Source organism: Camellia sinensis, chromosome 3 (genome assembly GCF_055761805.1).
Source record: "Camellia sinensis isolate YWXY chromosome 3, ASM5576180v1, whole genome shotgun sequence".
Classification (NCBI taxonomy): domain Eukaryota; kingdom Viridiplantae; phylum Streptophyta; class Magnoliopsida; order Ericales; family Theaceae; genus Camellia; species Camellia sinensis.
Window position 1 is genome coordinate 222,780,309 of NC_138963.1, and position 17,569 is coordinate 222,797,877.

The 17,569-nt window shown below is 34.5% G+C and overlaps 2 protein-coding genes across 2 annotated transcripts; one reads left to right on the forward strand and one right to left on the reverse strand.

Moving 5' to 3' along the window:
• Positions 1 to 1,358: 1,358 nt before the first annotated feature.
• Positions 1,359 to 9,666, reverse strand: LOC114315227 (O-fucosyltransferase family protein). The gene is made up of 10 exons (XM_028261811.2): positions 9,189 to 9,666; positions 9,024 to 9,071; positions 8,849 to 8,939; positions 8,634 to 8,710; positions 6,838 to 6,926; positions 6,504 to 6,687; positions 5,286 to 5,467; positions 4,514 to 4,616; positions 2,394 to 2,725; positions 1,359 to 2,270 (listed from the first exon to the last, which is right to left on the reverse strand). The coding sequence occupies exons 1-10, from the start codon at positions 9,363 to 9,365 to the stop codon at positions 1,808 to 1,810; spliced, it is 1,746 nt and encodes a 581-aa protein (XP_028117612.2). The 5' UTR covers positions 9,366 to 9,666; the 3' UTR covers positions 1,359 to 1,807.
• A 3,536-nt stretch (positions 9,667 to 13,202) lies between these two features.
• On the forward strand, positions 13,203 to 14,486 carry LOC114315204 (uncharacterized). Its single transcript, XM_028261783.2, has one exon. It carries the CDS (start codon positions 13,203 to 13,205, stop codon positions 14,484 to 14,486), a length of 1,284 nt encoding a protein of 427 aa, XP_028117584.2.
• Positions 14,487 to 17,569: the final 3,083 nt, after the last annotated feature.

Sequence of the window (17,569 nt, forward strand, 5' to 3'; positions counted from 1 at the left end):
AGGATCTACTTTTCTTTTGCCTTTTGCTTTGTCGTTAATTGATTATAAATTAAATATTTCTAATAAATATAACAAATTCATAAATTCTTTTTAACCAATTGTAACCTTCCTCTCGCAAGCATGCACCAAATTTAAAATGAGCGCATATTTTTATCACTTAGAAGATTTCATATTTCATGGCATGATAATTCAACAAAATTCTGAATTTTAGAAAATAGTAAATTTATGAACGTTCAAAAGCTTGCATCATAAAAAATAATCTCTTTACCAATTCTAACATAGAATTTTTTTATTTTTTATTTTTTCTTTAAACTTGGTTATTGTTTGAGATAGAAATAGATAGGTAAAATGTATAAAAGCATTTGCATCAGCCTCTCTGCAATAGCTCTACAATGGCTTTGAAGGTATTATTGAGAGCAAAAGCTGTAAATATCAGCTCTATTAGTCTCTTTATAGCCTTCATTCATTTTGTAAATGCTACAGTGTCTCAACTGATTTGTTGAGACATTATTCATACAATAATCTATTTTTTATTATCTTCTGGAGCAAAGCTAGGCCAAAAAGCCGTGAACGATCGTCCACCCAAATGTCCCCCTAGATGTCCTCCCGAATGTCCCGTGAGTGCCCTGTAACAAAGAAGGAAAATGCCTAAAATTGACCTAACCGGTCGACCGGCCAGTCAACCTCCCTGTGTGATTGTGTTTGCTGCTATTTGCTTGTTATTTGCGACTACACTTGACTCACTCAGAGAGGGAGAGAGAGCATGGAGGCAAAGAAACAGAGCATTGAGCAATTCAAAAATAAAAACCAGGCTTCCCAAATTCGCAATCCCAAACCATCACGATCTCACTCTAAATCCCGATCTCTATGCTTGTTTTTTTTTCGGTACCATCCAAATCAACCTATCGATCCTCCAAATCACCAAATTCATCGTCTTGAATGTGCTCAAACTCGTCATCAACCAAGCTTCCTTCACTAACCCCCATAACCAGGTTCTCAATGAGGGTCTTAGTGTAGGAGATGGAGTTCTGGAGATTAGCTTTTATCTTTTTCAATTTAAATAAAAAAATAAAAAATAATATTTTAATAAAATAAAATTTTAAAATAGAGAGTTTGATAGAATATGTACATAAAAAAGAGACTAACTAAAATATAAAAGTAGATTTTTAGTTATAATTTGACTCAAAATTTGCTGAGGCTGATGCGGATACTCTAACTGCCTTTTGGTTATAATTTGACTCAATTTGCTGAGGCTGAAGCGGATGCTCTAACTACCTTTACCCGGTCACTACACTAGGAGGGTTGTGGTAAACCAGTAGAAACATCTGAATTCTAAGATCTAAAAGCCACTCTGGGTATTATTTTTAAAAATATACACATATATATAAATATATATTTACATCATCCAACAAAGACTTAGAATCTATCTATTACAATGATCAGGCAGAACCTAGGTGAGTTGGCCTCGTGTAATTTCCCTTTTATAATTTTCTCACTTCATGGGACACTACTATTTCACGAATACATCAGTTGATATCCACGGTCTGTAGATAATATCCAAAAACAACTTCTGCTCTGATTCCACTACTAAAAACTACTTGCATCTGTCCTCGTACTTTCATCACAAAAGATTCTGAAGGTTCATGATCTCAAAAGAGATATATTGGATTACTGTATTGTCGTGGCTTTGTCACAGACAAAGAGAACTTACTGCAAGCAGTCAAAGGGAACGCAAGAGGCAAAGAATTTTCAGAATGCATTGGTTAGGTACAACAGAAATAGGCCCGACAAAGGCCAATGTGAATCCTCAATCTGAAAGCAACTCTTCCAACTCAGGCTCCTCAGATGTGAAAGCACCATAATCCAAACTTGTACTATTGAACAAACCTTTACCTAGTAGAAGACCATTTTGATCCTCTTCATCATCTGGGTTAGACCATTCCTGCTCCTCATTGTCATTGCCATCATCATTTTGATCATCACCTAATTCCCAAACATCCTTTCTTGTTACACCATTCACTTTACCAAACTTTCTAGGACCCGACTCCATCTTCTTCTTGGCCTCTGAATCTTCACAGATGCAAGAATGTGGGTTCTCATGAAACTCACCCCTCCCTGGCTTCACCTCCATTGGCTCTCCCATGAAGCCTCTCTGGTAAGTACGAACATTAGATGCAAATACTTCCCACGTCATGTTACCTCGGTTTGGGAACAAGCGAAACAGGTTTTTAGCATTTGGACGAATGGTAGGCTTGTGTCCATAATATCTCCTGAAATCACGAAAGAGGAAAAGTTGGTCAACACTCCCCAACACCCAAAATAAAAATAGAAAGAAAAAAAAGAATAATAATAATATAAAAAAAAAAAGAAATAGAAACAGAAAGCAAGCACACCTTCGTCCCGCTAACATTTTTGCCATATTACCATTGTTGTTGGTGACAAATACATCACTTTCATCACACACAATAAAATCTAGTGCGGCCATGCGAGCAGAAAATGAAGAAATTGCGTCCAATTCTTGTTTGCTGGCTAGGGTGTCTTTCGAATGAAAATTTGGGAAGAGCGCTTTTAGGGGGGCTAATGTCTCTTCCCCTCCATATACTTCCCCAGATGCCACATAAATATGAACGTCATTGTTGTATCCCAGTGCTCTCAGCATCAGACCAACTTCTTCAGGAGTAAGTGGGCATCTTCCTTGCCTCCTTCCCTTATCTGGGTTGACATGCTGAAAATAAATCAAAAAGAAGTCTCAAACATGTTATATACATGCACCACAGGAGAGTTGAAACATGGCAATAGGATCCAAACCAGATTCACCACCAGGATTGAAAACCAAGACTCAGGTTTGATCCTAATCTATACATTTGGGTGGCCCTTGGTAGTTGTGGTAATGTAGTGTTGATTATCTGAACTTTATATTGTGAAAGTATTCCTGCTCCCAAAAAAACCCTCAACATTCCGCCTCTCGTATCAAGTAACTGAAATGACAAAACTACCCTTCTATCTGATTTTCCTACACTATCTCTCACTACGAAGTACCAAATCTCACAGTCTAGACCATATCAGCATGGTCTCAAGAGTCCAGATAGGCATGTGTGGAACCAGAACATCATTCTTTATTTGTTGATACATATTGTCCCCAACAAATTCCGAATTTTCCAAATTCCTCAAAACATGGCTCAATGGAAATACACCGACTATAAGAGAAAGGACAAGCTTGTCATTTAAATATCAAAACTGGGATAGTATAAGCGCAGGGCCATTGAGGACTAAGACTAATGCTACCAATTTTTTTCTAACCAACCATTTAAAGCTATTAAAAGTTTAAAAACTAGTGCCAATTCATGTATCATATCATATAGGGTAAATTACAATAACCCCCTTCAACTATGACTCATTTTTGAATTGCCCCCTTAATGTATAAAACTCAACACTTAACCCCTTCAACTATATGAATTACAAATGTTATTGATGCTGTTAACAAAAATTATTAATTCACCATTTTACCCTTTAATTATAACCCTACAATTACTTTTCTCAACCCATTTTACAGAGAAGGGCACTGTCCTTTGAGAACATATCAAGACAGTAATTGTAGATTTTCTGAAAGCAAGGGAGTTTTGTAGAGCTCAATAAGTCATTTATTTTAAGTAATTTTTTTTTTCTCATATATATACATTTATATTTATTTTATATATGTATATGTATATATGATGCCTGATGGCATTTCTTGCTGTAGGGGTTCTTGAATACATACCTAACTTTAAATACATATATAATGTATATAACTTGTTTATATGTACAAATGGATAATAGATGATATAAAATCTAGTTTTGGTGCTTTAGGTAGTGAGCTTTGATGGAGGGATTGAGCTGTTAGTCATGAATGTAGGTATCACGATTCGTGCGTGGGCTTGGTGTAGGAGATGATTACTGAATGGATTCATGACCGTAGGGATCATATGAAGGAGATTGAAAGGGGACTTGTCTGTTGGAAAGAGAACATACAAGGAGAGGGTGAAAGAGACCCAACTGGTCCCTTGGAAAAGATAAGGGCAAATTTGTCCATCCAATAGAAAAGGGTAAAACTGTCCAAATATAATATGAATTGGCACATGATGTTCACATGCCTTTTTTCTGTTAATTTATATGCCAAGATGTGACAGAAATGTGTCAAGTGTCATGGGTCAACACTTCAAAGGGTGTACACTGTACCCATTGGGTAAATTGGTGCAAGTTAAGAATGGGTCATAGATGAGGGGAGTTTAATTTACCCCATAAAAAAAAAATTTGATGTAATTTTTCTCAATAGCATTTATCACACATGCAATGTAATGCATAGTGTTGCATTTTCCAAGATGCAATAATACATAGGTATATATACATATTTTTAAATGTTCCAAGAAAATACAAATGAAGCAAAAAAGCAATGCTCATTTCCATGAAAAATTATGCTTCTCAAACATTGAATATTCTCATATAAGTCACACAAATATGACATTTTGAGGCTTACATGTAGAGTTTTCCACCTTTTTCGTATTGCACCCAATTCTTTCCTTTCCTTGTCCCCTCCACCATAATAGCATCCGGAGAATGCAAGCATATCAGGTTCAAACCTGTAACAAGAAACATTATGTTGGATCAGAATGCTTCCCCATCCTTATACTTCAAAATGTAGTTAAAAAGAGAAAACAACTGATAGCCTTCGAATTGGACAACACAGTGCAGTGAACAGGAGTTTAAGAGACATTTTGGATCAAATACTTCCTCATCCTTTTGGTTTGTATCATCATAGGTAAAAAAGGAAAACAATTGTCATTGAATTCGACAATTTAGTGCAGTGGACAGGAGTTCCCATTTCCACCCTCAGCATAGTAACTATAATATGATAAGTAATATGCCACATAATGGTATACATCTGATAGTTCTGATAGTTAAGTAGTTTCTTGATTTGTCAAGTTGGTAACATATCCATTTCTCAGTTAAAATTTGAAGACACAACATAAGCAGAAATATGCCCCAATTGAGAGCCAGGAAGCACTAATTTTATAAGAGCGAACCAGGAAACACAGAACACAATTATTTTGTCTGCATTAGAAATTGCAGCAATGTGAGGTCATAAAGAAAAGAAACTAGAGACCATATCAGCAATTAGAAAAAAAAGAACGTAAAATCAAATTCCCTTACTGCCGTATTTAATGAAATTTTATTATTTATCCAAGAAATAAATATTAGAAAGCAGCCAGATCTTAACCAGAACAAAGAGAGAGGATCAACCAGATTACCGTAGGTGAAGGGCAATATAATGCTTGCTTCTCGTCCTAATTCGATGGACCAATTTTTCACCCATTTCAGCTATAGGATCAGTGAACTTCAATGCATGATAGTTAACTCTGCATCTAAGCTTTTGTAAATCTGTTTCCAATTTATTTGAAAGTCTGTAATCAAACTTGCTGAGTTGAACAGCCTTCACAATTATGAAAACCATTAAGTATTAGTTTTGGAATAATAGTAATTAGTAAATTTGAATGAAACAAGGCCAAATCTAGAGGACAACATACAATTCAAGGCAACTCAAACACTTGGAAAACACGTGTCTATCATTTATACACACATGAAACACATTACAAATTTGAATGAAATAACTTGGAATCCATTGATAATAGAAGAAAAAAAAATGTAAGTTTATACATACTTTCCTCCTTTAGACATTAGAAATTAATGTTACATTGCATTTTGTTATTATCTTTAAATTAAATATTCACAGACATGGCATATAGTAATTGTTTCTTTATATATGATAGAAAATAAATATTTTGCATGTGTCCTCTACGTGTCAAATCTTACATTGTTTGAAAATTTTCATGTCAACATGTCTGTGTCCGTGCTTTTGAGCTCCTAACTATTAGAATCTAACTACCTTATCAGACCCTTGACCTACAACTGTGTTGTTTGCTGCAGCTTAAATGGGCTGCATATGGCTTTTTATTTTGAGATTCTGTGTCAGACCATTTATTATAGTTTCTGCTTACAGCTTATGCAGTAAAATAGCTTAAACAAGGTAAAAAAGCTTAGTATCCTAAAGCTGGATATTCTCTTGGCCACCTCCCCTCCCCCCAAAACCACAACCAATTCTGGAAGCATTATTCGAAGTTTCCCAAACATATCTGAGTTCATCACCATGAGGGCCTTAGGTTGTCACCAAAATAGCTTATATTATTCACATCCAAAGTAAAAGGAAAAGATTGGCAGGTCGGGGAACCTTTCACACTTAGAATTAAGCTATATTTGTAACCTAAACACATATTACAATATGGTAACAACTAGTCCTAAGGCTAGGCTGCTGGATTAGGTGACCACTTCATACATGTACGCTTGACAAGATACAGCATGTCCAAAGACTAACTAATGAAAATTTAAGCAAAGATGGCATCAAATAGAAGAATCTAATACTACATATCTGCATATATAATAAAGAAATGTTTTGGGTGCTAATAACTTACATGCTTTTTCAAAAGGTTAGGTAACACACGATTCTGATAGCATCTAGGACTACATTTCCTTGGAACACGCATCCTATATGGAAACCAAATCTTTCCAGCCCTTCTTGGGAGCTCTTTTATAATTTTGACATCTTTTGATAGACGTGATATGAACCAGTCAGCATCAAAGATATCTGAAAAGTTACTGCACAGGACAGGATAAATTTGTCATAGTACATTACCATGACAAAATGCACAGAACAGTTCATTTTTCTTTCAGATATGACAGCTAGAACTAATATAAAATAAAACAAAATAAAAAATGTCAAAAAAGAATACTAGTTCCATGACTAACCTCGCATCCTTCCAAAAAGACTTTTGGTCCAACTTTGGGACAACAAGAGTAGCATTCAAAATGCGGGCAGCCACTACAGCATCTATAATCTGCAAAGAGGTGAGTACAGTAAGTTTGGCACAAATGACAATATATTCAAAAAAAAATTGTAGTAATGCAATAATGACAATGGATTTAAAATGGCTTTATACCATGCACAAGGTCCCAATCTCATTGACTAAAAAAACCATTATAATACTCAACTAACTGAACAAAATCTTGTCCTCACCTATGAAGCGCCGACACTTCAAACAAGTGCCGTATCCATGTCAGACATAAGGACACTTCGGGGACACGTATGGGACACTCCACATGGCGTGTCCCCTTATTTAATTAATTTATTTTCAAGGTACACGCCGGGGACATTTGGAGAACACACTAGGGACATGCCAAGTTGTCTTTTCCCCCATTTTATTTAGTACTTTTGATGAATGTTGAATGTTTTATTATTTTTTTCTTAAATTTAAATACTTAAAAGACCATCTATACAAAAAGATATAAACCGTAAGTATAAAGAAAATTAGAATTAAAGTTAGTTTTTGTTAATATTGATTGCTTATGGATGTAATATTAATCTAGATAGAAAATAGAAATATATGAAAATATATTTTATTGTCATGTCCCTCCTATGTCCGTGTCTCCATTTTTTTCACATCCGTATCCATGTCCTTGTCCGCATCTGTATCCGTATCCATGTCCGTGCTTCTTTGGTCCTAACTACTTAGGGTCAATTGAAAATATCAATGATAACGAATACAGAAAAAGCCAGTCAGCCTCATTGACTGGATAATAGTTCTAACAAATAATGAAATTTGAACATTAAACTAATGTGTTGTCATGGTCAATTTTTTCTCTTAGCAAGACAATAGGGGAAAAACAACTTAAGGGCATTCAAGTATTGAAAGCTTAAGAACCACCACATAAGAAACTCCTTACATCTGTAACATCTCAAACAACACCAGATGATTATCTGATACTTGGATTACCTTACATTACAAAAGTTTTCAAAATTGGAAATCCGTAGTTTTCATTTTATACAGTGGTATCTCAAGTAAGAGGATAGGCATATTCAATGACAGAGAACTATAATGGCAAGACTACAACAAGACACATGCAACCATGTGTGAGGCACATGGCTCAAAGCAGACTTTGGGCCAACCATTCTATGAGACCTCAGCAATGATGTGTGAGGTTTATGTCCTCATCAGCTCATCTAATATCAGAGTGCAATATCTTCTAATATCTATGTCAAGGTGGAAGTATATGCATGTCCCTTTAAGTTTTATTGATCTGTTACTGCTAGCTTTACTTCCTAAAATTTCTATAAAAAAGGAGAGGGTGGGGGGAGAGACAGAGAGAGTGATGACCTTGTGCAGAATTTAGAAGTGAACATACATGCATATATATATACATTGTAGATGCGTATATGGAGCATGGTCAAAAATATCAAATCCGTTAAATTTAAGACATGAAGCTTTGAAATTATATGCCAAACAATCAAAAAAAGAATCTCACAAGAAAAATTTAAGAGCCCCTGTTCTGCATAAATTCAAGAAAACAAAAAATATCATGCTGCATTGAACAGCAACTGCTATCGAAGAAAACATTAGGCATCTTACATGGCCAATAAAAGATTAATCACACAATGATAAAACCGTTTACTACTAAACTAAAACACAAATTAATATTTGATATGTATATATATTATATATAATTCCATTTCAGAAAATTTAAAAGATATATCTCCAGCAAATTACCCCAGTTCTTTGTTGGTTCAAACCTCCACTGGTTGCAATTACCAAGTACCGATTGGGATGCGTGATAGCTTCAGCTTCTGTAATTTGAAATCCAAACCAAACATAACAACATTTCACATAAACAACAAATAAATTGAAGCCTACAAAATTTTGAATAATAAATTACTATAATGCCAACAGAGAAAAAAATATCTATATAATAAAGTATTGCGCACCTGTAAAGTTTTGGCTTGCGTTACTGCATCCGTAGTAGAATTTGGAACGACTTGATCTCCAAATATCACGATCCAATTTTCCCCCACTGGTCTAGAGTCCAATAAGCAATAAATCAAATTAAGCAAATTCAGATCCAATCAACGAAAAAGAAACTCGCAAAAGATAAAACCTAACCGGGACACGAAATTCCGAATTTCCAATGTCGTCGACGACATTGTTGACCTGAACGAAAATCACAAAACAATTGAATGTTATCAAGGAAAAAAAGACGTATATGAAGACTGTATAAGAAGAGAGAGAGAGAGAGAGAGAGAGAGAGAGAGAGGAGAATTAGAGTACCACGCGGCGGCGGAGAGGGTGGAGATGGTCGTTGTCAGCGGGAGAAGGGGCGACAAGAGAAATGAGAGCGAATAGAAGGAGAAGAGCGCCAGACACGGCGGAGATCGCCGGGATTAGGAGGCGGAGACGGCCGTGATGGTGGTAGTGCCGCCGCCGGGGGAGAGCCGTGACGGCCATGAAGGTCGCGGTGGGCCTGGTGGCGATGGAACTGAAAGGAACAGGCGCTCTCTCTCTCCCCCCTCTCTCTCTCTATTCTATGTCCTTGCTTTGTTAGTCGAGCAAAGAGCGGGATTTTGGAGAGAGAGAGAGAGGGAGAGAGAGAAAAAGGAGGGAACGCGATGTCACTTTTTACGAAACCAACTATTTTTGTTTTGATTTTACCTTCAGAGCTTGTGCGATAACGACAACGATTACCCAATTCATATTGCGTAGCTTCCTTACAAAACCATGATTACTGCTATGATTCGCAGTGAAATAGGATGAACATTGCACTAAAACATTTATTTTTACAACAATGCTATGTAATTCAAAATTTTGTGGTTCAAATGGCTCAAATCTGTCAAAATGACGTCGTTTTGACAGATTTTGAGTGTAAAACGACGTCGTTTTGACAGATTTGAGCCATTTGAGCAACAAAATTTTGAGCTACCAAACATTTTAGTTATTTTTATCAGCAGTGATTGAGGCCTCGAAAATGAGGTCGAAATTGCCTCGAATGTAATTTTTTTTTTTTTTTGAGTTAATACATTGCAGAAAAAAAAAATAAAAATAATAATATTAATAACAAGTAAAGCATCAACAGAGCAAAAAAAAAAAAATTCAAGCCGAATTTGAGGTAAAAAATTTGAGGCCTCAATCATTAATCTATTTTTATATTTTAATAAATTAGAAGAACAATGATAAATGTATTATATGTGAATTCATGTTTTATTATTTTATATTGAAAATTTGAGTTTAAGAGCTCGTTTGGATGAGATTAGTTTTTTAATTTTTTAATATTTTAGTTATTTTAATTTAAGATTAAAAAATCTTATTTAGAATAAATTTTTTGAATTTTAAAACTTTCATAAAAATAAAATAAAATAATTATAAATTAAATATAATATTTTATCTTATTAAATTAAAATAAGGGGGATGCACCAATAAATCCCAAATTAATAACTTATACACCAGATTAATGTTTCGAACATTAGATTTCGAACATCAGATTAATGTTTCAAACATTAGATTGATGTGCAAATGGGACTAAATGGAGCATAAGAAAACTTTTAGGACTAAATGGTTCAACTTTTCAGAAACTAGGACTTATGGGTAAATTTTCCTTAAAATAATTTATTTTATCTTATATTATTTTTTTAACCCAAATATTCTTTCTAAATGAGTGCTGCTATTAGCACCTACCAAAATTCTTTAGAGCCCCTATTTCTTTGAACCTCAACCCTAAATCCTAAATTTTAATAATATTTTTTTGGACACCCCACTTATTACCAAATCTACCCATATTTACAATGAAATGCACATCCACCTGAATCCATTCCAATTCCCTCTCTTCTCTCTCTCTCCTCATAAGTGATGTCTATTCTCTCTCTTTTCTCTCACTCTCTCAAAACCCCTTTTGTTCATATGAGAAAGTGAAGATTTTTCTCTCTCTTCTCTCTCTCTCTCAAAACCGCTTCAAAACCTAGTTTTTTCTCTCTGTTCTCTCTCCAACGTTAACCACATCTAAAAAGTGGTTCCTGAAAATACAATGCATTTACTTGTGAGGTTGGTATTCTTCGTCGATTAGGATTTCGACGACGTGGGTCTCTTTGGAATTTGCTATTGATTGGGAAATTCAGATGAGAAAGTGAAGATTGATACGAATTGTAGGAATAGAAAACAATGTATATATATGGAAAACTAATCTCCATAATATTTTCAGAATATAAAACTAATTTCCATATTTTCACAATGAAAAGCACACCCACCCAATTTGTTCACCACTGTGTAGCCGAAAAAATGTATTTTGTTCAGAACTGTTTTGTCGAACAATAATGATCCTGTCAGTATTATATGTCCGAACAAAATTTATTCATCACTGTATAACTTGAATCCATTCTAATTCACAACTTAAAATAACATGAATTAAATCCATTCAAAATACATAACTTAAATTCATTCCAATTCACTCTTTTTCATTCTAAGTTAGTTTAACAAAGAAAATTACATAATTGACTATCTGCATTAATGTTCGAAACTTATGTATTGAACGAAAGGATTATGTTCAGTACTGTGTTACCGAACATAATTGTAACAGTCAGCAAACCAATACTGAACAGCTCGAACGAAACAAGAACGATTGAAAACGACCAAGAATGTTAATACAATACATATAAACAATCGAGAATGTTGTCCTCGTCCTCGTCCTCCATTGCTCTACACAGTGAAATAAGTGATGAAGTACACGTTATACTTGAAGCAAAACTTTCAAGTTCAATAGCGTTGATGATGGTGATGAAGATGACACATTCAGGATTTAAGATGATTATGAAAAATAATAGATTTAGGGTTTATGTTAATTGGTTATGAAAAGTAATAGGTTTAGGATTTACAAACATGGAATACGTATAGTTGGAGTTGGAGGTGGGAGTGGGGGTCTGGGTGGGTGTCCAATATTATAGAGTATTAGTTATTATTGATAGGTGGGTGTTCCATTTCCTAATGTCTTTTAATGTAATTTTACTTTAGGGTATAATTGTAATAAAAAAAATTATAAAATGGGTGGTCTAAAGAATTTTGGCAGGTGCTAATAGCAGCACTCTTCTAAATAAGCGCTAGTACAAATTTCTCTTTCACTTTTAAGAAATCACACTGCACTCCCTATTAGTGTTTTGTTATTTAGCTTGGTTAACTGAAAATGTAAAATTACTTTAATACCCTCACACTTAAATTTTTTTTATCTATCCTTATCTAATAATAACATATCCCACTGGCAGCTCTCAACTCATCCCTCATTTCTCAGATTATCCATCGTAACCTACCTCTCTCACCTCTTAGATCAAATAGATGTAACAGAATTTTTGTATTCAGCTACCAGACCCATCGAAACCCACCACCAGACATATCTCTACCGCAACCACTGAGCCCATCACCACCAAATCACTACGCAAATCCCCATAACACCAACATGCCCTTCCATCCATAAACCAGATGACAAAGCTCCACCAGACCTTCATTGTCACTGTCACCAATGAAATCAGTCTCGCCGTTTAGCTTCACCAGTTCGTGGTCAACGAAATCAGACTCTACTCTATCCTCTGAATTGTTTCAATCCTTTATTCTTATTATCTCTTTGTTTTTTTTTTTTTTTTTTTTTTTTTTGAATATGTGTTGGTGATAATTACAAATAAAACACCAGAATAAACAAATAATAAAAATTACAATAACTATTGAAAGGGTTGAGGCGCAGGAAATTCACTCTCTTTAAGAAGGCTCCAACCCTCTGCGGTTAGGCAAAGTCTTACACCGATGCAGAAAAAAAAAATTTAACTTATTCCCTTCCGGATATAAGAGCATCTCCAACCATGCTCTCTAAAATGCCTCTTCAAAGTACACAAAAAACTACCTTCTTTATTTTGCCTAACTAGTTTAGCTAGTGTACACTCTAACCATACTCTTTATTTTAGCTAACCAATCAAACTAACTTAACTAATTTTTAAAAGAAAACTATTATAAACATTAATAAATAAATAAATAATCTTTTTATAACAAATATATATAATTAAATAAATATATATAATTAAATTATTTATAAAAAAAATATTTTCAAACAATCATATTAGCTCAACGGTTATATTTTCAAATGATAATATTCTCTCAACGGTCATATTTTCAAACGGTAATATTCTCTAATAGTAATATTCTGTAACGGACATATTCGTAACGGTCATATATTTTTATTTATAAAAAGGATTTGCTCTTTCATTTTTACCAATTTGAACTATATTTCTCAACTTCATTCATTTTTTAATTATCATGGCTCGCAATACCATGAAAATGATTCTTAACGACTTTGACGGTGATGACGAATTGCAGTTAATAACGATAGCTGCAATGGAAGAAGAGCAACTCAATAAAGAAAGATGTTCAAGAAGACATAGTGGTTCCATTGAAGGCCATGTAGTTATTTATCGCGATCGAATTCAAAGCCACGAGAGACTTTATCGAGACTACTTCTCAGAAACAGCTATATATCCTGCCCATTTATTCAGGAGGAGATTCTGGATGAATCGATCTCTCTTTCTTCACATTCTATCTACAGTGGAAGCATACGATCCATATTTTGTCCAGAAAACAGATGCTGTTGGCATCATTGGTTTGTCTTCCCTTCAAAAAATGACAGCTGCTATGAGGATGCTCGCTTATGGAGTAGTAGCAGATTTGATGAATGATTATGTGAGAATTGGTGAAAGCACCACCATAGAGAGTCTAAAACACTTTGTTAAGGCGGTGGTTGCAATGTTTTCTGAGACGTACTTGAGGAGCCCTAACAACGATGATATTTCAAGATTATTAGCGATGGGAAGCAATCGCGGGTTTCCTGGTATGTTAGGGAGCATTGATTGTATGCATTGGAAGTGGAAAAATTGTCCTACTGCACGGAAAGGTATGTATTCTGGTCACATCCATGAACCAACTATTATTTTAGAGGCTGTGGCTTCTCAAGATTTATGGATATGGCATGCCTTTTTTGGGATGCTCGGATCTCATAACGACATCAATGTATTAGTTCGTTCTTCTGTATTTTCACTCCTTACTCAAGGTCGTGCTCCTTCAGTCAATTACTCAATCAATGGAAATGATTATACAATGGGATACTATCTTGCCAATGGTATATATCCGCAATGGATAACATTTGTCAAAACAATCTCATCTTCACAAGGGAATAAGCAAATATATTTTGCAAAAGCTCAAGAATCGGCAAGGAATGACGTTGAGCGAGCATTTGGTGTGCTCCAAGCACGTTTCGCGATTGTGCAAGGACCTGCATGTTTTTGGAAAACGGAAATAATGGAAGATATTATGATGGCATGCATAGTAATGCATAACATGATTGTTGAAGATGAGAGGGATGCCAATGGGTTAGACTTTAATTATGATACAATTAGTGAAAGTCTTCCACCAGTGTCTCATGAGCATACACCAGAACTTTTTGAATTCATTCAAAATCATCATCGCATCAGAGATAGAGGAACTCACTCCAAACTTAAACAGGACTTGGTCGAACACTTGTGGACACTACATGGAGACTCGTTGTGAGAAATACTAGTTGGTTCTTATTGATTTATGTACTAGCTTATATGCTTTAGTGAGTGTCTTTTCAAAAATATTTGTACTACTTTATGTGCTTTCAATAATATATCACTAGTGATTTGTTTTTAATCTATGATCTTTAGTGATACTTAGAATAAATTTTTTCTATCAATAAATCCCTAATATGGAGAATATGGAGAATTCTTAATCTTTCTTTACATCTCTCATTAATTTTGAAATCCAAGACTTGAATGGACAAGAATTCAAACCAGCAAAATTCAAAGCACTGAGTGGTTTAAAGAGCAAAAATATAAATAGCACTAAGTGTAAACCAGCAGAATTCAAACCAGGACTTGAATGGACAAGAATTCAAACCAGCAGAATACAATCCAGGATTTAGTGAGTGGTTTAAAGAGCAAAATATAAATAGCACTAAATGTAAATAGCACTAAATCTAAGTCAAAGCACTAAAATCCAACAAGAATTCAAACCAGCAAAATTCAAAGCATTGTCTCCATTTCATATTTCAAAGCACTGTCTCCATTTCAAAGAGCTGTCTCCATTTCATATTTCAACCAGCAAAATTTGAAACAAACCCAACTCTAAATCCAAGTCAAAGCACTAAAATTCTGAATATCAAAAATAGATGTGCCAGCAATCCCAAAAATAAAATCCAGTCAAACTTAAATTAAATAAAAATATAGCTTCAAAGCTAAATAAAAACAATTAATTCCTTTTTTCAAGGATTTGCATCCGACGTTGGCGAATATATTGTGCTTGCAATGGAGGTATAATACTTGTATCCATTGACATGATTCTCTCTTCCTCTCTCCTTTCCTCCAATACAAGCCTTCGTTCCTTTTTCCTTTCCTCATTTTCAATCCTCTGTTCCTCTTGAAGATAAGATTTCTCAAATATCTCTATTTTCTTCTCATTTGTTATGTCATTCTTTACCTTTATCTCTTCTAAGAGCTTCACAAAAGGCGACTCTGTAACATTATTTCCAAGATCTTTAGCTTTGTTTTTCTTTGCGGCCTTCCTTCCTATTGGTCTTTCCACAACATCATAGTTATCACTGTTCTCTAAGTTTACTGAATCTGGTGTACAAGGGGTTAACGTTGCCGGAGATGCATTTTTTTGTGCTTTTTTGCTTCTTTGTTGTTGTATCTTCCATCCACTTTGGTTCCAACAATGCTCAAAGGGAAAGTTCGAGTGATACAAGTCTTTGTACAATCGCATGATTTCCCTTTGCGTTGTGATATCTTTGTAGTTTGAGTAATAATTTCAGGAGAGAATGATAAAGATTGACTCTCTTGTTGAGAAGATTCAGTGGTAAAATCATGGTCAACGTCAAACTCGTTTATTAGGTTGCTAAAATACGCATTTCCTTGATATTCCATCTAAAGCACAATTGTTCATACCACACAAAAAGAAAAGAAAAAAAAAATATCAATTCATGGCCTAATTCCAAAAATACTGAATTAGGGAATGGTGGACATAATTGGAACACAGTAATTTAAAATTGGAACAAATCTGATTCATAATGGACATAATTGAGCATCTTTGAAAGTAATTTAAAATTGGACATAATTGGACATAATGGACAAATCTGATTCATAATGGAACAAAGTAATTTATAATTGGACATCTTTGAAAGTAATTTAAAAGTTTCCTGATTCACAATTGGAACAAATCTGATTCATAATGCATAGAAAGTAATTTGATCCCATCTAAAATTTCCCTAATGCATGGGAACTAATCTGATTCACAATTCATAGAAAGTAATTTAAAATTTTCCATGCTCTCAATTTAAAACAACTGGTGATAATCAACTGATGATAAAAAAGAGTTTAGTGGTTTCTGAACATATGTCATTACTGTATTTTTTAGAATATAGATATAAAAATTATAAAACATAGACAAACTATAATTTCTTCAAACATGCTATCCTATGAAGCACACCAATGTATTTGCATCTATACTGATATATAAACATATTTATGGTTAGAAATTAATTTTCTTTTAAGTATCTATAGCCTACCTTGAAAACAATATGTGACAATTCTTGTGTAGCATTAATAATTAGAGCATCAGTTATAGCAAAAAAAATTAGAACATCACTTGCTTAAAATCGCATGATTCATAATTGTTTAGTGCAAAGCCAAGTCTCAGTGCTCAAGACTTAACTAATAAAACAATTTTCATAGACATTTCTCTAACACTTACAAAATAGAATAATTAATTAGCAGAGCAATCAGTAACACATAATATAAAACATGTAGAGGACAATTCTTTGAGGCAATTCTTGGTTGGAATTGTGGGGTAATATAATATAAAACAATCAGTAACCCTCTACACATCAGTAACAATCAATTCTTGGCTGCAATTAGTAACAATCAATAACACATAATATAAAACATGTATAGATTCTTGGCTAGAATTGTGGGGTCAATTCTTTGAGGCAATTTATCGAACATGTAGAGGACATTGGAGAAACCCCTCTACACATTGAAAAACCTATCATCAAGCAATCTATAAAAGCAAATACAACAAAATATAAAAGTGAATCACTCAATCTACCAGGCACATTGCATAAACACTGCATATAAAACCCAAAACCCAATTTTTTACCCCAAAAAAAGTGTCGAATGCAACTTTAAATATACAAAAATAGCATGAAAATACAGACCAACAAACAAAAATCGTTAATTTTGACAATGATGCACCCTCGGATCTGATAGCTTCAAATAAATCATCAACGGTTTATACCCAGTGCCTATCATTAATTTCCCAATGAACAATTTCAGTACACAAACCTAATTTTTGCAAATGGATTGCCCTAAATCATGTATTCCTTTGCAGATAGATGATGGGGAAGAACAGGGAAGTGGAGAAAGAGAAAGAGAAAGAGAGCCATACCTGGGATCATCAATGGGTTGGAACAGAGATGGAACACGCGGCGATGGGGGTCAACACAATGGCGGGAAGAGTGTTTTGCCTAGCAATGAACGCTGGCTACCTGTGGAGAGCGAAAACAAGAATTGGCAAAATGCCTCTTAAGTTGCAGAGCGCGTTGGAGCTTCGAAATC